This window comes from Anastrepha obliqua, chromosome 2, assembly GCF_027943255.1.
Source record: "Anastrepha obliqua isolate idAnaObli1 chromosome 2, idAnaObli1_1.0, whole genome shotgun sequence".
In the NCBI taxonomy this organism is placed as follows: domain Eukaryota; kingdom Metazoa; phylum Arthropoda; class Insecta; order Diptera; family Tephritidae; genus Anastrepha; species Anastrepha obliqua.
In genome coordinates, this window is record NC_072893.1 from 78,609,396 (window position 1) to 78,637,386 (window position 27,991).

Below are 27,991 nucleotides of genomic sequence, written 5' to 3' on the forward strand. Positions count from 1 at the left end.
GTGCAAAACCCTTACTAGCAATGACAGCAGCTCGTACCACAGATGCCCAACAACGTCTCTTCAGATCCAGCAGTCTTCCATTTCATTGCGCGTTGTTAAAACATAAATTAAGCTAATGAAGTGTATGGCGCGCGGCAAGGTTTCTTCACCTCTACGACTCACATCAACTTCCTTATTTTCCTTCCTTCCTGAATTTCCTTCTGGTTTCAAATTGTTTCTCTTCCCTCTTCTTACAACGCAGTAGCTAATTCCTATTTTTAATTTTCTTTTCTTTCTTTTTTAATTTCATTTGTTCACTTAAATTACACTTGACTTGCTTAATTGGTGAAAGTCTTCCGATTTTCTTCTTTTCTTTTCTTTCATTGTCTTTTCCTTTCCGCTTCTTTTACTCTCATTCTATTCATTGCTATTCCTTAAATGCGTTTACAAATAAGTTTAACGCCAATTAGCCACAAATAGACAAACAGCTTTGTGGTGATTAACATTGAAAAGCTATATGATGTTGTTGTTTTTATTGTCTTGCTTTACTTTGTTTGAGTTTTCAGATGTTATTCCTCTTGGTAGCCACCACAGGATTTTCCTTTGCGTCATGTCAGTTGTATTAGTATTGTATATGCATGAATATTTGTATGTAGTAGTAACTTATACTTTGAATCCAACTAAGCACAATGGCATAACGGCCACGAAAGTCTGGCTTCAAGTTTATCAAAAAGAAATTTCAGTTGAATCGCAGTTTAAATTTGCATTCAATGTACTTAAATGCGTTGTATGCCAAGTGATGGCTTTGCAAAAGTATCATCAGAAGTTGCTTAGAACAATTTGATATCCAGCAAACACTTATGTATGTAGTTAAAAATTTCTCACGCTTTCGTGCTAACCCACTCCTATCATTTACTGCAGTATCGAGGAACCTGATGTGCGTCTAGTACTATAGACATTGAAAATATATTTTGTTGGATACAATATTTTAGGAGAAGCGATTTGATGGAAGTTCACTTGAAAGGTGTACTACTCTTAAGAGATGTAATAAACCTAATTTTTAAGATTTTTACTTTACTTTATTCAGTATTAAAATAGCAACTTCCAGTTCATTATTACATCTTATAGAAAGTACCAAATAAGTTTCTTTACTGCTTTATGGCGAATACCAAAAACCAGTTCTCGAAAAACACTCTTTGTATGGCGGTCAGATAATCTGAGGATTTGGAACTCTGAAACTCAAAATTCAACATGCAGTGAGATGAAGAAGCTCTCAAAAGTTCTGCCAGAAGCTGCTATTTTAAAAGAGGGTCGAGTATTTGTAAGAATAAGAACGGCGACCTATGATGACTAGCTGACCCGGAGCATACCTAGATTATAGAGGATCGTAATTTGTATTATAAATACTTGACACCTCTGTTCTTAATAGAGCACAATACGGTCCAACTCCAGTTTATCAAAAACTATCTTAAACAGGCGAAACAAAATATGGTCAACAAAATTCACTTATAAGATAACACGACACATCTGGCTAAAACTGTCTAAGATCGATAAAAAACTGACTCTCTCTTTTAAATGAGATGCCTGAAATTTTTACCAGACACTGCCTATGGAGCTGCGGCTCCAATACTGAAAACAGAGTAGTACTTGACTAGCATGGCATGTGAACAATAACTTAAAGGTCTTTGTAACAGACCGGATAATTGGTGAAAAGTTGTTAGGTCATAAAACTAGGCTCTGTAGTGAAAGCCAAGCTCTAAAGGTCTGCTCTTCTTCTTCTTAATTGGCGCTATAACCGCTTACGCGATTTTGGCCGAGTTTAATAAAGCGCGCCAGTTGTTTCTTTCTCGTGCTAACCGGCGCCAGTTGGACACACCAAGTGAAGCCAAGTCCTTCTCCACCTGATCTTTCAAACGCAGAGGAGGCCTTCCTCTTCCTCTGCTGCCACCAGCTGGTACCGCATCGAATACTTTCAAAGCCGGAGCGTTTGTATCCATTCGGACGACATGACCCAGCCAACGTAGCCGCTGGATCTTTATTCGCCGCGCTATGTCTATGTCGTCGTAAAGCTCATACAGCTCATCGTTACATCGTCTGCGATATTCGCCGTTGCCAATGTGCAAAGGTCCAAAAATCTTACGCAGAATCTTTCTCTTGAACACTCCAAGCATCGCTTCATCGGATGTTGTCATCGTCCAAGCTTCTGCGCCATACGTTAGGACGGGCATGATGAGAGTCTTGTAGAGTGTTAGTTTTGTTCGTCGAGAGAGGACTTTACTGCTCAATCGGCTACTTAGTCCAAAGTAGCACTTGTTGGCAAGAGAGATTCTACGTTGGATTCTAAATAAACGAAGTATTTTGCAACCTCGAAATTATAACTGTCAACAGTGACGTGGGTGCCGATACGCGAGTGCGCCGACTGTTTGTTTGAAGACAGGAGGTACTTCGTTTTGTCCTCGTTCACCACAAGACCCATTCGCTTTACCTCCTTACCCAGAAATTAAAGTTCAAGCATAACTTCGTTGCAAGTTGGAATTCGCCTGAAGTTGTGTGAGTGTCCGGATGATGTGGGGTTCAAGGCATCTAACTGGCTTGTCAATTTGCGAAAAGCTGTATTTAGAGCGTCCAATTGAACCGGAACTAATTTAAGAGTCAAGCATAGCAGGAACAACCCGGACTAGCAGGATCTCAGAGTAAAATTAAATTTGAGTCATTGGTGAAATAGAGATACCTGTAACAACCAAGTATTTCCTGAAAGGGCCTGACCGGTTAGCCTCCTTCTAAGACAGAGGAAGAGCTACAAGCCTTGATATGACTATATAGCGATACCTGTAACAACCAAGTATTTCCAGAAAGGACCTGACAGGTTAGCCTTCTTCTAAGACAGAGGAAGAGCTACAAGCCTTGATATGACTAATTGCGGGGCACAATCCTTTTGGACAACAAGTGGAAACACTAGGCATCATCGAAGACCCACTCTGTAAATCTTATTTGGAACATGAAGATAATAGCAGATAATATTTTCTCTGAAAATATCCGGCCTTCGCCAGACTTAGATGGCACATTTTTGGATCGGAACTGTTGAGAATAGACAAACTGCATACTCTTTTCCTCGATAAATTGCTAAGATTCATAAAAAAAACTGAGAAGTTTAACAAAAACAGGAGCAAGGATCTTCCACCCCAGCTATCTTACCCTATCCTTTCCCTTACATCTCCTTTCTATACCTTAAGTGGAATATTTGAGTGCTTGAACAATTCCATTCTATACTATTCCTATGGGAGGCTCATGGCGGTATGGAGGGTTATCAACAAATTACTTTTGGGTCAACCTCCATGAGAGCGTAAAAATGGATTTAGGCTTCACCGAACTAAATAGGGATAATCCACACAGTTGGCGACCTTTGGAAATGGCTCATCTAATAGCGCATTTCGAAGGCTTATGGTCTTAAATTGCTAGGTTTTTGTAAGGTGCTAGACAAGTTTAGATATTGTTGATGGCAAAGAAACGCCACCTTCGTCATTGCTTCTTTGGATGAAATTGTTTTGCCAGTTTTTTAACTAAGCACTTGCCATTTATTATATTCAAATTTAATGCGCTATACAACTGTATGATAATATACCTAAATATTTTTCTATAAATTCTAATTAAAAACCACAAAATTGTAATGAGAAGTTTGTGGAATTTTTAAAATTATTTTATAAAGCCTGAAACTTGGATTTATATGGATTTCGTTAGGCAATGAGCTGTACTGTTATCAAAACTCGTCAAGATGTTGATGTGCTATTGTTTGTCGCACGCTGTTTGAATGCACGTACGAGAACACTTTCTTTCATATTCCCCCTGATTTGTTTGAAAGTTTGCAAAGGAAAAATATTTTATCGAAACTGAGAAGCTCTTGTGGCCACGATTCAGTAACTTGATGCTCAAACTTGCATTACACACCATACATCTAAACGGCTACATGAACACACACATGCACTCACCATAGTCACATGGCCATTGTATGGCGCGTATTTGTCTGCCACATCTATCACAGAGTCCGTCGAGTTGGTCACCGCTGTGGTTAAACTACTAAAATCTTGCTGTTGTTGTTCCTGTCGCAGAGTGCTGTTATCAGGTTGTTGTTGTTGTTGTTGCTGGTGTTGGTGCTGGAATAGTTCATGCGGCATACCTCCAAATATGAAAGGGCCACCAACATCGTCGCTGCCAGCCACAACTGAAGTCGTCCAAGTTTTCTCAGAGGACGGCAGCGACTGTGACTGCGGCTGCGGCTGCGGCGCAGCAAAGGTTGCATTGCGGCGAGAACAAAAATCATCTTCAAAGCGTGACGATTTGCCCATGTAATGAGTTGGCGATGCGTTATTCGTAGTGGTCAAAAGGGCATTGCTACCACCGTTATTACTAATGTTACTACTGCCACTGCCACTGCCACTACCACTACCGATGCAGGCGTTGTGTCCATAATACGAGTAGTCCGTATCATTAAAGCCATTTGCCATTTGTTGCTGTTGATAATGACTTGAATTTTGCTGTTGTTGCTGCTGCTGATTAACTGTACCAGCACTACTGTAAATACGATTGTCATACAAAGTGTGTTGCTGTTGCTGTTGTTGTTGCTGTTGCTGTGGCAATGCCAAAGTATCGAATACAAAATCATTAGACTTAGCAGTGGGCGAGGGGGGACTGCCGTAGGGGTAGCCGATATGTGGGCTGCTGCGCAAATGCTCCGTGTATTGCTGTGACAAAATATCGAAATCGTTAAAGCCGTGCAATCCCTTGGCGCTGTCACGTTTCTGTTGTTGCACGTACGGTGAGATATACGATTTCTGCTGTTGTGGTTTTCCTTGTTTCTGTTGTTGTTGTTGCTGCTGCTGCTGCAAGTGACGTTGCGGTTGATTAATGCCAGTCGACTTTTTATTTTTCTTTGTTGCATTGTTGCTCAACAACATTTTTGGCGGCTTCCTTTCGCCCAACAGCGGACGTTGTGAATTGTTGCATGAATGACCGCGTTGCGTCATAATACCACTAGCGGCTGTGGCATTCGAATATAGCGACATGTTGTCATCGTCATACAAGTCGCCGTCATCCATAACGCCACCAATATACGGATTATAGGGTAGCGATGATTGCTGTTGTAGTTGTTGCGTCTGCTGTTGCTGTTGTTGCAGGTATTGCAAATGTGGTTGTTGCTGATGATGATGGTAACTGCCACCGATAGCGGTGGGTACCATGGGCGGTGAGGGCGGCGTCGTTGTCGTTGGCATGGAAGCAGCGCTACTGAAAAAATTCGTCAGCTTTACAGTCATTTTGCCGCCGCAAGGAAGAGCAATGTGTGTTTTTGTTGGCGTCGTAGTCGTCGACGTAGGTGGAGACAGTTGTTTGGTGGAAAGTTGCTGGCTGCTTGCTACACTATGAGGCTGTTCCAGGCACGTTTTCAATTAAAATCACTGTTGCACAGTTGAAAGGAATAATAATAATTGCAATTGTAACTGCAACTGGCTGGCGGCCGAGTCGGTGATGGTTCGTGATGCCTCACCTTCGTCCTGTATGTACGATTGTGCTACTGAGTTAACTCGAGTTGACAGCGTTTCCTTTGTAGTCGACATCAACGGTTGGCTTTATGTCTATGCGGCTGTGTCAAGTTGCACGTTCAAAGCAGGTAATGCTCCCTACTGACAGCTGTTGAGAAATAGAAAAAATAAATAGAAACTGTGATTAAAGTAAAGCGTATAAGAATAGCGTATACAATATACATTTATATATATACATTTTCTTTTTCAATTGAAATGTTCAAAGGTGCGTATGAAGTCGCAATAAAAGAAATTAGATGAAGCGAAACTGGGAGAAAAATGATAGGGATAAGCGGAAAGCGTAAACTTTAGACAGATAAACACTGCTGGTTTATAAATGACGTGAATGAGAAAAGCGGAAGAGGAGCTTGAAAAGGGTAACAGTGGGCGAAAGTGGATATTTTGCTGAAATTGAAATACTTCGCATAAAATTAAATTAACTGATTTTTTCCGTATCCAGCTGAAGCATGCAACCCTTCAGTTTTTGCGTACATACGAACATACCAAATCATCATATACATATGTATATGCATCTATAATACAATAAAACTGTAGGGCAATCTAGTCTACTCATTGAATTTTGAAAAACTTATTATGTATGTTTGTCTGTTTGTACTCGCCACGCTGAGCAAAGAATAAACCGAATTTTACGTCACTTTCACTGCAGGGCCGAGAAATTCACTTCAGGTGGCGCTGGCGCCGATATATTTTTTAAAAAGCTATTTATGGTACGAATTATAAAAAATAAATTGGCGAGCTAAAAATAAATCATATCCCAAAAAAACGTGGCACGCTAAGTGGCCACATTTAATAAAGTCGCATTTGTGGTCCAATTTGGTAAAAATTCAGAATTTAGCTCCTCTGAGTTTTTGAATGGGATGATTTAAGAACATGTAAGGAAAAGATTAGTAAAGTTTTCTCTCGACGAACAAAAACTACTATTTACAGATAAGTTCTTCATTATGCCCGTGCTATAAAATGACGCAGAAAGTTGGGCGGTGATAACATCCGATGAGACATCCCTTGGATTACTTGAGCGAACGATTCTGCAGACGATTTTACGATAGCGAATATCGCAGACGATGGAACAGTGATCTATATGAGCTTTGCCACGAAATAGACATAATGCAAAGAATAATGATCCAGCGGATACAAATGCTCCTGCTCTGAAAGTATTCGTTAGCGTATCAGTAAGTGGTAACAAAGGAAAGAAAGGAGTCCTTTGCGTAGGAGAGATGAGGTGGAGAAGGACTTCGCTATGTATTTCCAAAGAGCACAGGTTAGGAAGAAAACGAAACGTTTAAGCAGTTATCATTCAAGAAGAAAAATAATAGGGCTTTAGACACCTTCCCTGGAAGTCGCTATAGCAACCTAGTGTCCTTTTTAAAGGCATAAGGTCAAACCTGTTTTAACGATACCGAGCATGACTTATATATAAATATCCTACTTCTCTTGTTGAAGTCCCATGAAGCATATTTTTTCTACATAATTTTTTTCTTTTCAATAACTATAACAATTTTTATTCGAGTGATCGTCTGATATATTCATGTACAAGTAGTTGAAAAAGTAACAAAACGGGAATGTTTATGTTTGAAATTTTGCAGAACAAATTTTAGAATTTCGAAAAAAACGAATTTTATTTTTACATTTTTTATTTTTACAAAGCTCCTTTCTCTAATCTCTTTTCATGAATCTCTCCGTTGTCCTATTCTCATGTTTGCATCTAATATGGGACTAACCTGACAGTGAGTGGGTCCTAGATTCGAACTCCATTGAGGAAATTAAATGCAAAGTTTTGGTAAAGGGTTAACCAAAAAAAATTAAAAAAAATAAATTTGTTTCTTATAGTAAATATTTGTTAAATTTTTGGGGAAAACGCCACGATTATAATTATAAGATAATATTTTACTAATTTGTTGAACAATTTAATTTTTTTTGTTTCAGACCTTCCAAACTTGAGATATAATATATTGTCAACCGGCGGCCAGATTTATCATTGAAAAAAAAAGGTTTAATAGTATTTGATACCAATGTTCATGTATAAAAAGCTAAAATAACAAAATACATTTCAATATGAAAAACCTAAGTCTTGAGAAACATTTATAACTTTGGTACTAACCCCCTCTTCCTGAACATTATGATGATTATGACTTTATGGGAAGCTAAGGTCAGGTTAAGTTGAAATGGATGTCACTAAAGCAAACAGCATTCTTAGGGCAATGATTGGAGGCGAGATGTAATATTACAGCTTTTGTATTACAGTTATATTAATGCAGTATTGGCCAAAACACAGTTTATCTTCCCATCTCTCAACTTCTTTATGTCAATATCTGTCACCTCATTTAATGTTACTAAAACTGGTAGCCCCAGATATCGAGCGAATTTCAGCACAGTTGAAGACAGTTAGAGTGGAAATGGGAAATGGTTTTTTCCTTCACATTCTACCAGAATGAAATGCTTGCTTGAAGCATGAGACACGATTACTGTCATCAGTGCAGATCCTCGTTAGTTGTGATATACTTATGCAGTTCGAAAGTTTGCGCCACATGGCATTAAGATGGTCTGTTAGAGTAGTACGAAGTGAGATCCGGTGGCTAAGTACGAGAACTGGATATTTGGACGAGCAGTGAAATCTTTTTCGGTACAAGCTAATGTATAATGGCGGAAAATCTTGCTACATAACTCCGCGCTTTAATTGGGAGAAAATTTTTCATACTACAATTGAAGAGAAAGGACGACACAAATGCATGAAGCCTGGCCGTAGGACTTCTCACATTTGCATAGACGGCTCTAAAGCTTTAAACAGAATGGAAGCGGATATTTACTCTTGAAAACTTGGGATTAGGCAGCCAATCAAGCTGCTGGATCAAAGCAGTATTTTACAAGCGGAAGTTTTTAGTGTTGGTAAAGCCGCGGAGCTAGCCTACAGAAAAAATTAAAATAACTCAATAATTAAATTTACGTGGACAGTCAAGCAGCAATAAAAGCAATAAACTCATATTGCATTAAGTCCAAATATGTTCAACGGAGGGGGAAGCCATAGAAAGGCTAGCCGCCCATTGAAGGCTGCACATCTATTGGGTAGCGCGTCACAAAGGCATTATAGACAAGACTAAGACATAATTTATAAGGAAATGGACGTCTGCATAAAAAAGCAGGCGGATGCTAGGTGGACTAATCTCACCACTCGCAAAACTGCAAAAGTCATGTGTAGAACTAATGACAAAAAACTCAATTCGTACTTACGCTCTTACGAAAAGACCGCAGAACTATCATAGGTATGCTGAAAGGTCATAATCTATTAGCTGCATATACAGAGAGGATATAGAACAAACTTTAAGGCATCTTCTGTGTTTTTATATGGTATTATTTATTAAATCTTAATAAAGGTCAGCCTCTATCCGGTATCGCTAGGGACCAAATGGTCTATGCGTGGCTTAAGGCCAGCTGAGTTAATCTAACGTAACCTAATGCACACTTGAAAAATGCTGCTCTCCCGGTTCAAAAGGAAGTCTTTATTGCATCGAATCGTTACGGGTGATGAAAAATGGGTGTATTTCTTCAATCCCAAGCGTTAACGATCGTATGGTCCGCCTGGCCACAAGCCAAAAATAACGGCCAAACCAAAACGCTTTGGCCGCAAGGCAATGTTGTGTGTTTTCTGGGATCAGCGCGGTATGATTTGGTACGAGCTATTAGAACCAGGTGAAACAGTTGACGGTGTACGCTACCAACGACAATTGGCCGATTTGAAAAGCGCTATGCACCGAAAACGCCCAGAATATGCCGATCGGCGTCACAAAGTAATTTTTCTTGATGACAATGCACCGCCACATCGTACAAGAGTGACCCGGGAATTGGTGGAGACGTACGATTGGGAACCGCTGGTGCATGCGGCTAACTCACCAGACTTGGCGCCTCCCGATTATCATTTGTTTGCATCGATGGGCCACGCACTTTCCGAGCAGCGCTTCAATTCTCACGAAGAAGCCAAAAAATGACTCGATGATTGGTTTGCGGCCAAAGACGGCCAATTTTTTTGGCGCGGCATCCCCAAATTGCCTGAGAGATGGGAAAAATTTGTCGCTAGCGATGGCTATTATTTTTAAGATTAAATTTGTAACCATTTTTTGTTAATAAATGTTTGAAATTGAAAGAAAACAGTCTCATTTTATAGGTATATACCTGGTATATAAATACAGATATACCCAGAGTGTACCCAATTATTTTATATTTTATCTACTTTTGCATAGATTATTTCGAGAAAACTATTTTTTGCACTAAACTAATTAAGAAAATATATCGAAAATAAGCAAATTACGCAGCACAGTAGCTATATATCTAGCCTGTAAATCAAGCTCAGTACCCAACTGCAAAGTCTCACAAATTTTCGAAGCGCATTTTCAATCATCAATGGTATATATGAAATTCCGTGCTATAGTTAATAAAAGTAAATGTAACAGCAAATGTACATCAAACGGATATTATACAGACTTTCCTTTGTGTTGGATTTCTTCCTTGCGCTCTTTTTGTAACCCCTTTTCATCACTTACTTGCAGTTGATTGCATTTTACTTGCAATAAATTGTACCGCTTCCACTTCGTAGGCGGATAGTGTCAGGTAAAAACCTTTCATATTTTTCTCTTACTTCATCTCGTCTATTTTGTTCATTTTTTTTTTTTTTTTTGGTATGCTTACAACCTGTGGGTGCCTGTGCGTGCTTGCATTGACGAGAAGCCGAGAAGCAAGTGATTTGTGGCAAGTTTAAGGTGAATGACAGACAGTGAGACAAGCGAGCGCGAACGCATAATTTATTAGCGGAAGTTGTCGTAACGGATATGACTGAAGTTTTCTTCTTTTTTCTTTATATGTGTGTTTGTATGAAAGCGGAGTTTTAATTATAATCAAGTTGACTTGCCGCTGCTGTTAGAATAATGAAGTGGCACGATTGCTACCTAATTTGAAATTAATGTATTTAAACTTTTGATGTTTTCTTTTCGCTTATTTGCTTTGATTTTTGATTTTCTCATTAGAGGTTTTTTTGCTGTCGCTGAAATCGGGCTCTTCTTCTAATGCATTGATTACCGCTTATTTTCAGTGACATACGAAAAAAACCAAAACTCTTCACATGTTATAATTCTACCCAATAAACTTGGATTATTCTCAGTGGCATTTAATGTTTATTAAGCGAGGTAGATTGCCAATGCGATAGTGGTAGTGACCGACTTCAATACGAATGTACAGTATTCTGCTTAAACTTGGCACAATACAAAAGAAAGGATTTTCCAGAAACAGCTCTAAGCTTCCCAAGAGAATTTTCCAAAACCGTTATCCCGAAAACGGGAACCAACTGGAGACAAAACGGAGGCCGCCATTAAATTTAAAAAGAGATTTCTATACCACAGGAAAACGTTCTAGTTTTCCAGCATTTTTTGGAGCAATATAGCTTTATAGAAAATAAGTTTATGTCCTTGGCTTTCAACAATGATCGACGAAGGTCAGATAGAACCCTAAAAGATATTTCGTTTTCATCAATGATGGATTTATAAGTAAATAAATAAATACTGCGTTAAATAATTATAGCACAAGGACTTTTTTATTTTTTTCAATTTATCTGTTCCTCATTTAATTTTAGACATTGTTGTTTTTTTACATATAGGTCTCTCTTCTACCATAACCATATAATTCGAAGTTTCCGACTTTGTACAAATTTAGAAAAATTCAACATATTTTCAATTTTAGGAATATTTGCGTATGCAATTTTATATATAATTGGCACGTACATCCTTTTTGGGTATTCCGATGAGCTCTTCCTCGTACTTCTGATGTGCGTGTCAATGTTTTCCACAAAGTATGCAATTTTATAGGTCACATATTTGTACAATAAGGTTATATATTTGATTTTTGAGAATTTTTTTTCAGATGGTGTTTTTTCTGTGTGAAAGAAAAATATCCGATATTCTTGCATAACCTCAAAAGGAAAAACAAATGAGATTTGTATTTCCAAAACATCAAATTTTATGAATACAAGAAATTTTCAATGGCACTAAAATCTTCTCAAAGTGGATTGTTTGAACTTTTTTTTAATATAAACTTTTTTTATCTTACAATTTTGGTAGCAACAAATTAAAAACAGAAACAAACACCAAACTCAAAAATATTTGCATTTTGGGTATAAAATTGCACTACAATTATTTCGAAGAGCAAATGATTGGCAACACTGCACAACTAGACTAATAGTACGCCAGACACTCTCTGTTAGGCGCAATCTTGTATATATCATTCTTGGAAAGTGCTTTAGTAGCAAAATAATCTATATATAGAAATGCATCGGCACAAGCTTTGTCTGGCTTGAATTCCTCGTAGTTGAAAAGGGAAGCTACTATATTTCATTTAACAAGAAGGATATGAGAGAAAATTGACGGCATGACTTTATCTCGTCAATATTAGCACTACTTTTTGACACTGGTATTATGGTTGTAGTTTTCCAGGATTGAGGAATCACTCCTGCCGTGAGAGCAAAATATTTCCATACTAGTAACGTCTGCAGTACTTTTCTGTATAGCACGTCAGGAGGCAATACGAGAACCATAGATCCAACCTAAACTTCAAAGAACACAATGAATATTATATATATACGAGTAGTCTTTGTCAGAAGAAAAGAACCGGTTTTTTTTACTTGTAACTTCAATATATTGTATTTCAATATATTGCGTTCACTCAAGGGCTACGTCGCCAGTGCTAACTCAAGTTTGTGTCGTTCGAGACTTTCCCGTTAACGTAACCAAACAAAAATGAGTGAGAAGTACGGGAAATATTATATATATACGAGTGGTACTTTTATGCACGCATTCGAAAGAGCCGAAATTATCATACGCCTCGTCTGTAAAAGTGATTAAAAAATCAAAAAAGTTTGTTATGATGTAAAATCAGGGCTATAAGATGTACAAAAATGTTGATGACTTTTCCGAGCTCGACTTGAAACAAGTTACGACAAAAAAGTAGGAAAAAGTAATCGTCCAACTTTTTGAAACGGGGCCCTTCTTTGTGACTAAGCCAAGTACGGTCAGTTCTTGCTAAAAAGGGAATAGATGTGAGCATCAACGCCAGCGAACGTCGACTGAAGGAGGCGAACATATCCTATCGTCCCACATCATCAAAACCACTGCTCTCTGAAAAATATATTGAGAAAAAACAAAACAAGAAAATGGCGCCTTCCCAGTCCCCAGACGCGAACCCCATTGAAAATGTGTGGGGAATTATGAGAACGCATCTTGCCGGAAGGCCAGTCTATGATTTAGAGCAATTCGTGCGTCAAGTTCGCAAAATCTAGTACCCCTAATAAAATTGCAAAAAAATTATCTTCTTCACACCTTTTTTGATTTGTTTCAAAGTATAAAAGAAATATTCCTATTTTTATAAATCAATAAAGCCATCAAGCTTAGTCCTAATCAATGAAGCTCGCAGAAATCTCTCCTTTGTTGACATAAACTTATCAAAATCCTGTCAAAGCTTAGAAAATGCATGCAAGCATCCCGATTTGTTATTACTTCAGACAGCAAATGCATTTGCAACAACAAATGCACATACTTGCCTTAAAATAACATATCCAAGTAAAAAACTTAACTTTTAAAGCAACAAGAACATATGTTTTACCTTTCGAGATGTCTACAGTTACAGTGTCGTAACAAAGTCACGAACCAACGCCCTCCACTCCTGGCGCAATGTAGCACAACAATATCATCAACATTAAAGACCATAAAGGCAACAATGCCAATATGTATGTGCAGCCGTGTGCAAAATATTAGAAGCGCCCAGGTCAAGTATATTCAATCACAATTTTTTAGTAAGAACATATACACAATGCACTCTTCTAGCAGTATTTCTAACGGGATTCCCCAAGTATATGAAGGATTATCTTGAGGTAGTTGCTATGAAAGTATTTTATTACTGTATGAGACTTGCTTCTGTGCTGTTCAAAAGCATACGAGTGTGAGTTACAAAGTATTATAAAAAATGCATTATTTAACAGTTTGTGTAGAAAACTGAAGAGTAAGCATAAAGCAAAACAAATTAGATAAGAATGAGTAAAATTTAACCATTTCGCTTTGTTATTTATTTCTAATAGTGGAAAATGATGTAGTGAAGAAGTGCGTAAAACCATTAAAAATCTTCGAAAAAACATATAGAGAAATAAAGGAAATACTCGGGTGTTCTGATCAAATGATAGCTAACTTCCTGTCGTATAGAGTTACACCCAAAACACGTGGAGTTAAACACGCAAAACAACCAGAAAAGACGATTGGCATTTACTCCAAGTCTCTAAAATAGAACCTACAGCGGCATCTGCAGAAATACACATAAAGCTCATTTGTCGACAAAAACAAAGGGGAACTGGGTCTAGGCAGTATGTCTATCGTCCGCAAAATATTGAATATAATCCCCAATACACGCTCAAGACAGTCAAACATAGCGATGCAAAAGTGATAGTATGGGGAAATTTTCGCTACAGTTGCATTGGAACAATCCACTTGATAAAAGGAACAATGGATCCGCAGGGGTACGTAGGAGTTTTAGCAAATGTAATTCTGCCATACGCGGAATGGAATATGCTATTGAAGTGGTTGTTTTAGCTAGACAACGACGGTTTTCACGTCAAGGAAGCTGAGCTCATGTCGTGGCTAGCTCAGTCGTTGACCTCAACTCTATAGAAAATTTATAAAAAATAAAGAAATAATCGCCGCGTATACTTCTATTATGTGTTTGGCCGAGCTCCTTCTCCTATTTGCGGCATGACTTGTTCCACAAGTGTTTTTTATGAGGAACTTTTTCATGGAAGAAATACGCTCCGAGATTCGACATTACTTGTCAAGGAATACCCGTTATTAGAAAACACTTTTCCCATCATTTTTTTAAATTTTGTATAAATTTTGAAACTGTGAAATACATGGTTTTTGTTATTGTGGTCTAAGCTGTATTTAAAAAATAATAATAATAACACAGGTCTGCAAAAAATGGGTTCGGAATGTTCTATAAAAGTGTAGTGTCATTTCCGAAGTAATTTTTTGCGTAGAATCCGAATCCGGGGTTTAAATTGCTCTATCACGTGAGGACTTTGAGATATCCTAACCTAAAAGTGCAAAAACCGCTGTTTTTGCCCATTTTTGAGGATATGTAGCTACGAAGATTTTGCTCTTCATAAAAAGTAGACGTGGTATTTTAAATTATAAGTCTTCCTCTTTTAAATCCCATTGAGTTGGCTCAAATATCTTAATTTTTCACTGAGATATCGCATTTTGAAGTCTTCATGTTTTTTTTCGTGCGACTATGTAATCGACGTCTCATATTATCTCAATGGATTTTCGAATATCGAAAAATTCACAAACATGGAAACTTCAAAATGCGGTATCTCAGTGAAAAATAAAGATATTTAAGCAAACTCAACGGCATTTAAATGAGGAAGACTTATACTTTAAAATACTATGTTTACTTTTTTATGAAGAGCAAAATCTGCGTAGCTACATAACCTCAAAAATGGGCAAAAACAGCGTCTTTTGCACTTTTAGGTTAGGATATTTCAAAATCCTGACGTAATAGAGCAATTTAAACCCCGGATTCGGATTCTACGCAAAATATTACTTCGAAAATGACCCTACACTTTCCTAGAACAAAACGTGGTTGACCTGTGTAATTAATAATAAAAAAAATTATAAATAAATAAATAGTCAAAGCTTTGCAAAATGTCGTGCTGCTATTATTGTGAGCACCGGTGTGTAGCAAATAAAAAGCATAGATGAGTAGAGGACAAGCAGGAGTGACGCAGAAGCAACAACATTGACCAATTTACACTCGAGGGCTTTGCTTTGTGAGTCAGTTTAGTCAGCTGAGACAGCAGAGACAGCAGAAGCACCAGAAGCAGCAAAGATAGCCAACAATAAAAATTTACCATCAGAATGCAAGTTGTACATGAAAAAAAGTTTCCCATGCACACAAGCACATGAATGTGCATACACTATACATATACATACATATGTGCGTGTGTTCAGTATATTTTCCTATTGCATTCTTGTCTTTTGTTTTATAACTTTTTGCACTTAGTGAATTGTTGTATATCGCTCTTATGCATACTTCCAGGCACACATAAGCGTGCGTAAACAGATACGTATGAAATGGAAGGAATATATGTGACCCATGCACGTACTATATATATGTACTTATTTGTACATTAGTGTGGTTCACCAAAAGAAGCAGTTTTTCTAAGGTGATTATAAAAATTAAAATATTCTTAACTTCCAAAAAAAATCATATGAGCCACCACAGGGTTATTCGTGAGCGGGGCTGTGCAGAAACACATCTAAAAATCAATTTACTCTTGAAATACATTATTATGTAAAGTAAATTCACTTCAATTGGTTCCATGTGTAGAAGTCCACACAAGTGGGGAAAGTTACTGATCGCCATTCACTTGGGAGTGGCCAGGACAATTCTTCTACATATGGTTCAAGCAGCTCACAACGTCCGGGATTAGCCCACGTATCCTCTGGTTAGCTTCCGAACACCCGTTCGGGAGTGAGCTAAAGTGAGAAGGCGAAGCATCCCAGCATAGCTGGTTGTGCGCTGGGTTTGGGACCCGCCACTTAAAAAGCCCCCCCCAATGAAAACAGCAACGAAGCCTCGGATGAGAACTTCCAACAATGATGACGACCCCTGCAAACGAAATAAGGAATACGATTTGAGGGCATGCACCTGGAATGTCCGGTCCCTTAATGGGGAAGGTGCCTCTGCCCGGCTGGTTGATGTCCTCGTGAGAGTAAAGGCTGACATCACTGCCATCCAAGAGATGCGATGGACGGGGCAAGGTAAGAAAAACATAGGACCTTGCGACGTCTACTACAGCTGCCATGTAAAGGAGCGCAAATTCGGTGTCGGATTTGTTGTGGGAGAGAGACTTCGTCGCCAAGTACTGTCGTACACTCCGGTGGACGAGCGTCTCGCAACAATCCGCATCAAAGCGCGATTTTTTAACATCTCGCTAATTTGCGCCCACGCCCCGACGGAAGAGAAGGACGATGCGACCAAGGATTCTTTCTATGAGCGCTTGGAACGTTCCTATGAGCGCTGCCCCCGCCACGACATAAAAATCGTGCTTGGCGACTTCAACGCCAGGGTGGGCAAGGAGGGAATTTTTGGTCCCACAGTCGGAAAATTCAGCCTGCACAACGAAACATCCGGTAACGGACAGAGGCTGATCGACTTCGCCGGGGCCCGAAACATGGTAGTCTGCAGCACCAGATTCCAGCATAAAAAGATACACCAAGCTACCTGGCTGTCTCCTGATCGAAAAACGCGAAACCAGATCGATCATGTTGTGATAGATGGAAGACACGCTTCTAGTGTATTAGATGTACGTACGATCCGAGGACCCAACATCGACTCGGATCATTACCTTGTTGCAGCCAAACTGCGCACACGCCTCTGTGCAGCAAAAAACGTACATCTACCTACGCAAAGAATGTTCGACATCGAAAAGCTGCAATCACAACAGACAGCCAGAAGACTCGCCACCCGACTCTCACTCCTGCTCTCGGAGAGCACTGCCCAACACACCGGCATGCGCGAGCAATGGAGCAACATTTCTCGTTCCCTACGTACCGCCGCCGAAGAAGAAATCGGATTCCTGCGAGCCCGAAAAAACAATTGGTACGACGAGGAATGTCATGCTGCCGCAGAAAGAAAGGATGCCGCCTATAGAGCCACGCTGCGAACGGGCGCAACGCGAGCCATGTGGGATCGCTACAGAGAGCTGAAAAAGGAAGAGAGACGTATTATCCGACAGAAGAAACGAGAGGCCGAAATACGTGAGTGCGAGGAGCTTGAGATGCTGGCCAATAGGAACAACGCCCGAAAATTTTACCAGAAAGTTCGGCGGCTTACAGAAGGTTTTAAGACCGGGGCGTTGTCCTGTAAGAACAAAGACGGCGATCTGGTGACTGACGTACAGAGCAATCTTAAATTATGGAGGGAACACTTCTCGAACCTGTTAAACGGTGACAGCTGCGCATGTCATAGAGAACGTGAAGATCCCGATACCCCCCGACGACGGAATTGTCGTTCCGTTACCTGACCATGACGAGGTGAGAATAGCAATATCACGGCTAAAGAACAACAAAGCCGCAGGCGCCGACGGACTGCCGGCTGAGCTATTCAAACATGGCGGCGAGGAGCTGGTAAGGTGCATGCATCAGCTCCTATGCAGAATATGGTCGGATGAAAGCATGCCTGCCGATTGGAATTTAAGTGTGCTCTGCCCAATCCATAAGAAGGGCGATCCTGCAATTTGTGCCAATTACCGCGGGATTAGTCTTCTAAATATCGCCTATAAGGTTCTAGCGAGCGTATTGTGTGAAAGGCTGAAGCCCACCGTCAACCAACTGATTGGACCTTATCAGTGTGGCTTCAGACCTGGAAAGTCTACCATCGACCAAATATTCACAATACGCCAAATCTTGGAAAAGACCCATGAAAGAAGAATCGACACACACCATCTTTTCGTCGACTTCAAAGCTGCATTCGACAGTACGGAAAGGAGTTACCTGTATGCCGCTATGTCTGAATTTGGTATCCCCACAAAACTAATACGGCTATGTAAGATGACGTTGCTCAACACCAGCAGCGCCGTCAGAATTGGGAAAGACCTCTCCGAGCCGTTTGATACCAAACGAGGTTTCAGACAGGGTGACTCGCTGTCGTGTGACTTCTTTAACCTGATGTTGGAGAGCATCGTACGAGCCGCAGAACTTAATCGCTCAGGCACAATTTTTTATAAGAGCGTACAATTGCTGGCGTATGCCGATGATATTGACATCATCGGCCTTAACAACCGCGCTGTTAGTTCTGCCTTCTCCAAACTGGATAAAGAGGCAAAGCGAATGGGTTTGGTGGTGAACGAGGACAAAACGAAGTACCTCCTGTCTTCAAACAAACAGTCGGCGCACTCGCGTATCGGCACCCACGTCACTGTAGACAGTTATAATTTTGAGGTTGTAAAAGACTTCGTGTATTTAGGAACCAGCATTAACACCGATAATAATGTCAGCCTTGAAATCCAACGTAGAATCTCTCTTGCCAACAAGTGCTACTTTGGACTAAGTAGGCAATTGAGCAGTAAAGTCCTCTCTCGACGAACAAAACTAACACTCTACAAGACTCTCATCATGCCCGTCCTAAAGTATGGCGCAGAAGCTTGGACGATGACAACATCCGATGAAGCGACGCTTGGAGTGTTCGAGAGAAAGATTCTGCGTAAGATTTTTGGACCTTTGCACGTTGGCAACGGCGAATATCGCAGACGATGGAACGATGAGCTGTATGAGCTTTATGACGACATAGACATAGCGCAGCGAATAAAGATCCAGCGGCTTCGTTGGCTGGGTCATGTCGTCCGAATGGATACAAACGCTCCGGCTTTGAAAGTATTCGATGCGGTACCAGCTGGTGGTAGCAGAGGAAGAGGAAGGCCTCCTCTGCGTTGGAAAGATCAGGTGGAGAAGGACTTGGCTTCACTTGGTGTGTCCAATTGGCGCCGGTTAGCACGAGAAAGAAACGACTGGCGCGCTTTGTTAATCTCGGCCAAAATCGCGTAAGCGGTTATCGCGCCAATTATGAAGAAGAAGAAATTCACTTCAATTGGTATGAAAGAGATAAAAAACTACACCAATTTCTGGTTATAAAAAATTAGCTTATAATTGCAAATTATTTACTTGTGGAAGATTTGATAATATTTTTGCACGTTAAATTAAAATGCCAAAACTGCCAAACGTGACTTGCGGGATATGAATGAGTTAATTTTAACCAATAATCGAAAAGCCGTCAGCGTAGTTAAATGGGTTTGCAAGTGGCAGTCATTCACAAAGGCCCTCATTCAAAACTCACTGCGGGCACGAAACAATGAAATACAGAAAAGGATTTATATAATAGCGGTCGTCTCTCGGCTGGCAATGGCAATACTCCGAATGTATTTCTACCACGAAAAAAGCTTCTCATAAAAAACAATCTGGCATTCGGAATCAGTGTAAAGTTCTAGGTCGTTCCATTTATGGAAGAACATCAAGAAGGAAATCAAAAATTGGAGGAGGGTATCAACAAAGTACTCATCAAGGGGTGGGAGGGAACGCCTTTGCACATTAGGACAAAATTCTTCTGCTACTGATTTTTATTTTTCAAATTGATTTTAAACTTTTATTATTGTATATGAATTGCTGAAGAAGTTTTTTATTATATTATATATAAGAAATTTTATATTTTTTTGGTTTTAAGCTTTGTATTAAATTTTTACAAATTTCATCTTTCAATTTTTAACTAGAATTTTGAGAATTTTTCTAGGCATGCAGTTTTATAGCCCATAGTACGAGTATGTATGTAAATGTATGAGTGGCTATAAAATGTCGCTAGTTTTGCTATTTCTTGTTTTTTTTGAGACAGTACTCGACTTTTTCTTCCATATAAAAAAAATTTTGGGATGGACATGGTGTGGAAGAAAAAGCGTGACATCTCAATGAAAAAAAAAATAATAAAAAATCAAATTCTAAATTTTCTGGTTAAAAATTTGAAGGCTTTGAGGATATTTTGTAATATTTTGGAAAATTTTTACAAAGTTTGAAACTTTGCGTTATATGGTTTTTGTTATAGATATACTATATTTTCATAAAAAGAAATAGTGGAGTGTTTATAATTATCCAGCGGGGTGTATATGAGAAGAAATCGTAAGACTACGAATTACTAGTGGTAAGGGCTTGTAAATGGAAATACTCATGGCTAAAAATTCTGATTAAAAATTCATTTTAATGTTCGTAATAGTGTCGCTATACTTAAAAAATACTTATTAGTTAGCATAGCCTTCAAAAGGTTCGGTTAATTTGATTGATGACTACGTGCAAATCCGTCTGCCTATTAACATGGGACGAAAAATCATACCGGTTTTCAGTTTGGCTGATAGAACGCGCCAAAGAACACAAACTTAAATCAGCTTTTAATAAAGTAGATTTTTGAGGGTTTGCTTCAATGGTCGTGAACGGGTTAATTTTTTATTTTATTTTATTTTATTTTTTTTTTAATTTTTTATATTCTGCTTTAATTTTTTTATATTTTGCTTTAATTTTTCTTTATTTTTCTTTAATTTTTTCTTATTTTTCTTTTTTTTTTTGATTTTTTTTTAACTTTTCTTTAATTCTTTTTTTTTTATTTATATATTTTTGACCCTAGTGGATTAATTTCCTTTTCGTAAGAGTTTTCCCCTTCTTAAAACTTTAATTCTTCAGATGACGTTTTTTCATTTACTGAAAAAAAGCAAAGTGGAACTGGAGCTATATTTCAACACTGCAATTCACGAATGGTAGATTAGATTAGATTTGTGAGGGGTTGGACAAGTCCAGGCACTCAGTCAGTAGACCTTTGTACTACACCCGGATAGATTTCAGTAGAAATAATAGAGATAGGAAAGATAAAAAGTGGGTGCTAAGACGGATAAATTAGTTTGAGGTCACTCTTCCACAAATCTCTTGGATTCATTGATGAATTTTAAGAGATCCGGAAGAGGAAGAGTATGAACTATGTCCATCCTCAGTATATCGCAACCCAATATCCTAAGTCTGATTCTGGAAAATGTAGGACAGCTACAGAGAAACTTCTCTTCAATTGGATCAATATGAATAATAAGTACGAGTTATAGAGCATTCTTGTCTATAAAAGAATTATCAAAGTCGTTCGATTGGGGAAGAAAAATGCGAGTTGCTGAAGGCACCGAACATATCGAGCTTGTGAGTTTGTGATTCGAATATAGCAAATTTTATAAATCGCCTGGAAAGCCAGTACCTCGAATTAAAAACGAAGTTTTTTTTTATTTTTCATTTTAATTTTTTTATTTTTTTAATTCTATTTTTTTTTGTTTTGTATGGAGTGGGAGCCTACTTAATGTATACATGTGCACATACACATACATATGGTATCTTAGTTGTGGCTTGACTGTTGCATAGTTTGAAATTTGACTTAGGATTTCTGTTTAATTTTCGACTTTACTAGTCTCCCTCAGCATATTTCATTTTTATTACTTAACGGAGCAGTAAAAAAACACAAAACTTGTGTTGTTCTTTTTTTTGTTCATGCATACATACATACATACCTACATATATGTATACTATATACATAAGTGAAGCTACGCCACTGTTGGTTTGCGCGGTGCGAATATTTGTATGCAACCAACTCTATTACAATGCAATTATTTCTGCAACTCTTGATGTTGCAATTTCCCTCACTGCAATTATTTCTCTTCTTTTTTGTTATGTTTTTACTCGCCTTATGCTTTATAAATATTTTTTCTTGTATCTTTCAGTTTTTTATTTGCATTGTTTTATTTCTTCACATAGTTTCGAATGCTCGTTGGAATGGAACGCTTTAGCCTACTACATGCAATGTGCACCTCACCGGCTGTTGGTGACTTTTCCAAGAAAACTGACGAACGCAAAACTTCGTACTGTGGCCAGCAGTTGCTGCTCAGCGAACTTCTGTTTTTTAGGTGTTGCAGAAAATCATCATCAAGCAGATTGATGAGGAAGGAAAACAAAAACTAAAGAAATTTCTTGCCCGAAGGTGGTATTTAGCCATTATTCGACAGAGAAACAAAATAAAGCTTTAAAAAAAGATCTCCAACAGCAAGGATAGACTATTGTAAGGAAGTGTGGTAAATCTAAAGCTTACAGGTTTATATGTAGTTCCTAGTACCTCTGTACACAGAAGGTTTAGTTACCGAAATTCACGAATGAAGCGAGTTCTAACTAAGGATGTAATTTTTTTTCGATTTTTGCGAACCCGGTATTTTCAGTATCTCGTCATTAAAATCCCGAACTTTTGGGTGGTTTCTTCGCGAAAAGAGGGAGACCAGAGATCTGCCCCTGGAAAGTTGGCCTTCCCGTCAACGAGCGCTGGGTTAGTGCACAAATATATAAAGTCCTTCTAGTAAGATCATTCTAGCCGCGAGTAGATCAGAAGCTTTCGAGGGAACTTTAGGCACCCTTACCCTGTGCTGTGAGAATTGATATTGCTGCGAATTTCCTGTGCATCATTTAAACAATGGATAAGGTGGAATCAACTTAGCAACTTCTTCTCAGCTGTCCTGCTCTCGCCAGGCAGAGATTCAGACTGCTTGGTTCTTAATTTTCTGCTACACCTACAGATACAGGAGGTTTAGATATCACGCACTGGATGAACTTCATCAACAGTACTTGTAAGAGGCGGTAAGTAGTCATCGCTCCATCTTTTTCTTAACTCTCAAACATAACCCTCTCTCAACTATACTTTTTTCCTGTTTTTCTCCCTTTTATCCTCACAATGGTATCACAAATAATGAAATTTAAGTTTTCGTCCAATTGGGATCTCGCATGAGCAGCCATGTAACTTGAGCTCTATTAGCTTACATTATGTACTAGTTGTAAACTAGTTTGATTTTCTACTGGGTTTACACCTAATAATGAACGAAAAGCGCAAAAGGGTTTAACCTCGATTCTGAAAAATTCCAAAATTCTTTACGCAAATGTGTGCTTGGGAAAGAAAATCTCCCCTTTACTGATAATTCATGGACGTAAGTCAGCAGATAGTTGGTCAATGGTAGGAATTTTGAATATTTTGTAACTAAGCGGCGTATATAAACATACATACATATGTATGTGTGCAAATTTGTGCATACGTATATGCGTGCGGTCGGATAGAATTCATCGCAAGTTCACCTGGTGTACAAATTTCGGTGGAGATCAAACGTTGCGCGGTGGTACAGTTTTTTTCTATTAATATTTTGTCTGCGTGAATTTTTTTCTGCCTAAGTAGCATTTTTTCACAGTGCGGTTCCATTCATAGCAAAATTTGTTTTTTTTTTTTGTTGGAATTACATGCGGATATACGTTGGACAAAGTGTAGGGCATAATAAATTTTAACAGACAAGAAAATTTGTCTCTGGAGAAAAATATTTCTTTCGTTTAGGTTTTTAAATGCATTTTAATGACATGAACGTGACGGGAAGACACACGAAAATATATGCACATGCATTTATATACAGACATACGTACATATACAGGTATAATAAAAAATAGCCCTAAGAGCCAACGCTGTTGCATCAGCAAGTGCTGACTTGCCAGTGTGGAGTTAGTTTGCCTAAGGGGCCTCTTAATGTATTTTATAGCGATAACCAAATGTTTCTTTAAAAGTAAAATATTTAAAAATTACAGATGTTAAGACAAAATTCCGCTATTAGCTGGACAAAAGGATTATGATATAATGATAATTACATACAAAAATAAATAAGATATAAAAGAAAATAAACAATGCCACTTTTACCTATGAATAAATATGCACACATGCATACGGGTATTTGTATGTGTATGCATTTCGTTTTATGTTTCAAATTTAATGCATGTAACGCACTAAGCCTACGGCTTTGTCTGCCTAAAGTCTACTCAGCTCGCTAATCAATATGCACCGTGTGCTCTGAGCGTACGTCCGTCCTCATTATCATATCCCGTTAAATTATATTATACTTAATTATGTATAATGGAGAAAATGTTCCAAAAAGAAAAATTAAATATAAAAATAACAATAATTGTGTATCTACCAACACACAATCAACAACCTTAACCCTTTTAATCATCGAAAAAATTGACCTGTTTGCTTTGAGTGCCCAGTGCACTGGCAGGCTTCCATTTATTTGCAGTGCACGTTTCCCTTCGCTCTGTACATTTTTAACAAAAAAAAATAAACAGCAAAAAAGCAGTCATATAGGCGCTTGAGTTTCAAAAAACGGGTTTCGAACAAGCACACACACACATACTCGTACAAATGGAATTACAGTAGCAAGTAAGTATAAGAACAGATACACTCACACCTAGCGCTTAATTAGTAAGAATATACCCAACAAACACTAGGCCTATTCGATTCAGCAAGCGTTAGCAAGTAGAGAATAGATGAAACAACTGGTATAAATAAACATATAAATAAACATACGTTGGTAGTGCTGCAAAAGAGTGGCCAAAAATTGCATTTGCTCGTTAATTGTGATTCTAGCGCTCTGTCGAAACCCTTTGTGTACTGGTTCTTCTTGATGTTGTTGTTGACTGTGAACCGGTTGTGAAGACGGAGGTTAACACTGTGGCTAACAGCAAGCAACAAAGTTTGTTCTATATGAACGCGATCTAATAAGACTTGCCTGATATCAGAAAAGAGATTTGGCAGAATTGGAAATAGTAAATTATACCAGTTTTATGACCTATATATGTATATACTCGCTAGCGGCAAAACTCACTCGATAACTCTGTTGTTGCTAACACATGCAAATGTTTCGTCAAGTAAGCAGAGTCTAGAGATAGCGAGCAGAGAAGTGGCGAATCAAACACACCTACTATAAAATTATTTTTCTAATATTATACAGGGTGGCTGATGAATTTTGCTACATTAAGAAACTCAAATAACTTTTTTTTTAGTGTATGGAATTCATTTATTTTTTTTCAAGTTGAAGGTCATTAAATTTTATTAAATGTAGCTTAACTAGTTTTAAAAATAATTGAATTTAAATGCCCCCCATGCTCGTTGACACAAGTGCGACATCTTAGTAAAAAGTTGTTCATTGCTGCTTTGAGAGTTGCGACAGGAATAGCCGCAATTGTTGCCCGAATGGATTGTTTTAGTTCATCCAAATTTGTTGGCTTTGTTTTATAAACTTCTTGTTTACATAAACCCCACAAGAAAAAGTAAGGTCACAATGGACCTGCCGAAGGTCTAAGTGTGTCTTACGACAACCACCCTACCTAAGGTCAGGCGACCTGGGGGGCCAACGAAATTCGAAGTTTCTTGAAATCAGTTTATTGGGAAATTTTCGTCGCAACTCTGTCATAACAGTCTGGGCTATGTGAGACGTTGCCCCATCTTGTTGAAACCACACAGAGTTGAAAGGAATTCTCTTTCGGCGTAGTTCTGGATAGAAAAATTCTTTCAGCATTTTCAAATAACGGTCTCCAGTAACCGTAACGGTGTAACCATTTTCTTCAAAAAAATAAGGCCCGACAATACAGCGTGAAGAAACCGCACACCACACTGTCACGCGAAGAGGATGCAATTCCGTCTCGTGGATTATCTGTGGATTAGAAGTACTCCATATTCGACAATTTTGTTTGTTCACAGTGCCGTTTAAATCGAAATGGGCCTCATCAGACATGAAAAGGCAGTTTAACATGTTTTGGTCTTCTTCCACCATTTGCAGGATCTTCTGGCAAAATTCCAAGCGAATCAGCAAGTCTGCTGCATTCAGTTTGTTAACCATTTGAATTTTGTAGAGAAATAAGTCCTAATCTTTGTGCATTATTGTTTGCAAAGACTGTCGGCTGACACCAAGTTGAGCAGATAAGCTTCTTGTTGAAACCCTTGGATTGCTTTGTATAGATGCAGCTACAGCAGCGATCGTTTCCTCCGTCCTTGCTCAACAAAATTATTCACCAGTCTCATTATGGTCCATCTGCTCGGGGGATCGCCGCCAAACATCCGCCTGTACTCTCTCTGTACCAAAACTACGGACTCCAGTGCGTGATAGCGGCGGACTATCCAAATTCTTGTTCGCGTGTCCCAGTTATCCATTTTAATAAATTTTAAAGATCAATCTGCAAATTAAAACAAAAATGGAACAGATAACTTAAAAAGAAAAAAAGTTATTCAATTTTTTTTTTGGTAGCGGCTTTCATCAGCCACCCTGTATTTGAGATAATTGAAAAGAAAAAAATTGGGAAAAATTATTACGATTTTTGAGCCACTTAAAACTTGCACACAACAGAATCCAATGGAGTATACAACTTCGTACTCGATATTTTTCTAAAAATTCTAATTAAAACGTGTGCAGTTTTGATGAAACTTTGATGATCGTTTTTTTCTCAGTTTGAAGCAGGGATTTTTTGAAGGAGAACGATTTTTCACTGGTTCGCTATAGGTATTTGAAAATAAGTCAACCATTTATTGGAATCCTATTATGAAGCTCTCAGAGATTACTGAGCAAAGTCCCAGTTGTTAAAAAATAAAAATAAAAAAACTTTGAAGAGGATGGGTTTTTCTGAAAAATGACAAAGAAATTGTTTCCCAAGAATTAAAAACAAGTTTTTTTCTAAAAAAAATTTTTTACAAAAAAATATAATAAATGTTGCTTTCCAATCATCAAAAAACATTCGGCGAAGAACAAATTTCATATACCTATATATTTTTTTTCAATTCCCTCTACTCGATCAGAATGTACGGAGATGACTGCATCCCAAAACTGCTTGCATAAATAATAATAAGAATATCAGAAATATTTTAACTCTTATTAACTCGAACGCAAATGCTTGCTGGGACTACCGATTTTTCATTTTCACCATTGAAATTTGTATTTCACATGGAATTACACCAACAACGGCATGCATTTTATTATTCGTGCATTGTTTTCTTTTGTTCATTCAGTTGTATTATAGGTATACATTAGGGTGGTCCAAAAAATGCATGGGAAAAAATTTATATTAAAATTTTTATGCTGCCGCCCCCCATAATGGTAAAGAATGAAAAATAAAAAGACCCGTATTTTTTTTTTTTTTAATCAGACCATATTTAATGATGCCGCCGGGGCTTTGAAATATCCCATGTATTTTGCATGGGAAAAAAATACTTTTTCGTAGATTTCATGTAAAAACCTGGAAAATGAATATATTTTAACCGGATACCTCAGTTTCTCTTCATATTTGGTCAGGGAATAACAACCAATTATGAAATAATTAATTTTTTTGTATTAACTATTTTTTATAGAAGCCCAAAAAGCCCCCATAAAACGAAAATCTAAGAAAAAATCGAAAAACAATATTTTATATTACTTTTATGAAAATAGTTAATACAAAAAAAAATTAATTATTTCATAATTGGTTGTTATTCCCTGACCAATTATGAAGAGAAACTGAGTTATCCGGTTAAAATATATTCATTTTCCAGGTTTTTACATGAAATCTACGAAAAAGTATTTTTTTCCCATGCAAAATACATGGGATATTTCAAAGCCCCGGCGGCACCATTAAATATGGTCTGATAAAAAAAAAAAAAAATACGGGTCTTTTTATTTTTCATTCTTTACTATTTTGGGGGGCGGCAGCATACAAATTTTTTTTGGACCACCCTAGTATACATACATACATAGGCATAAAATATTTATTCACATGTATAGTAAGTGACAAGCGCATGCGTCCGGCGGCAGAGCTTTAACCACAACAATGTCGTAAATTTCCGGTTATTTTGTGTTTTATTAGTAGTTGGATTAACATTTGCTTTTAGGTGTTTTGAAGAACTTTTTTTATATAATATTTTTTTTCTAAACTACGTTTTAGTCTTTGTTGTGATTG

At 38.0% G+C, this 27,991-nt stretch overlaps 1 protein-coding gene across 2 annotated transcripts in view; it reads right to left on the bottom strand.

The window, feature by feature from the left end:
• The window catches only part of LOC129237355 (probable serine/threonine-protein kinase yakA), a 189,339-nt gene that overhangs the window by 133,144 nt on the left and 28,204 nt on the right, over positions 1-27,991 (bottom strand). Inside the window, exons 2-3 of one of the 2 annotated variants that reach the window (XM_054872044.1) lie at positions 5,519-5,661; positions 3,966-5,429 (exon numbers count right to left, since the gene is read on the bottom strand). In XM_054872044.1, coding sequence (XP_054728019.1) covers positions 3,966-5,288 — 1,323 coding nt within the window. In that variant the 5' untranslated portion in view covers positions 5,289-5,429; positions 5,519-5,661. Of the gene's footprint in view, positions 1-3,965; positions 5,662-27,991 lie in introns of both variants that reach the window. The other variant, XM_054872043.1, reaches the window with a different exon arrangement.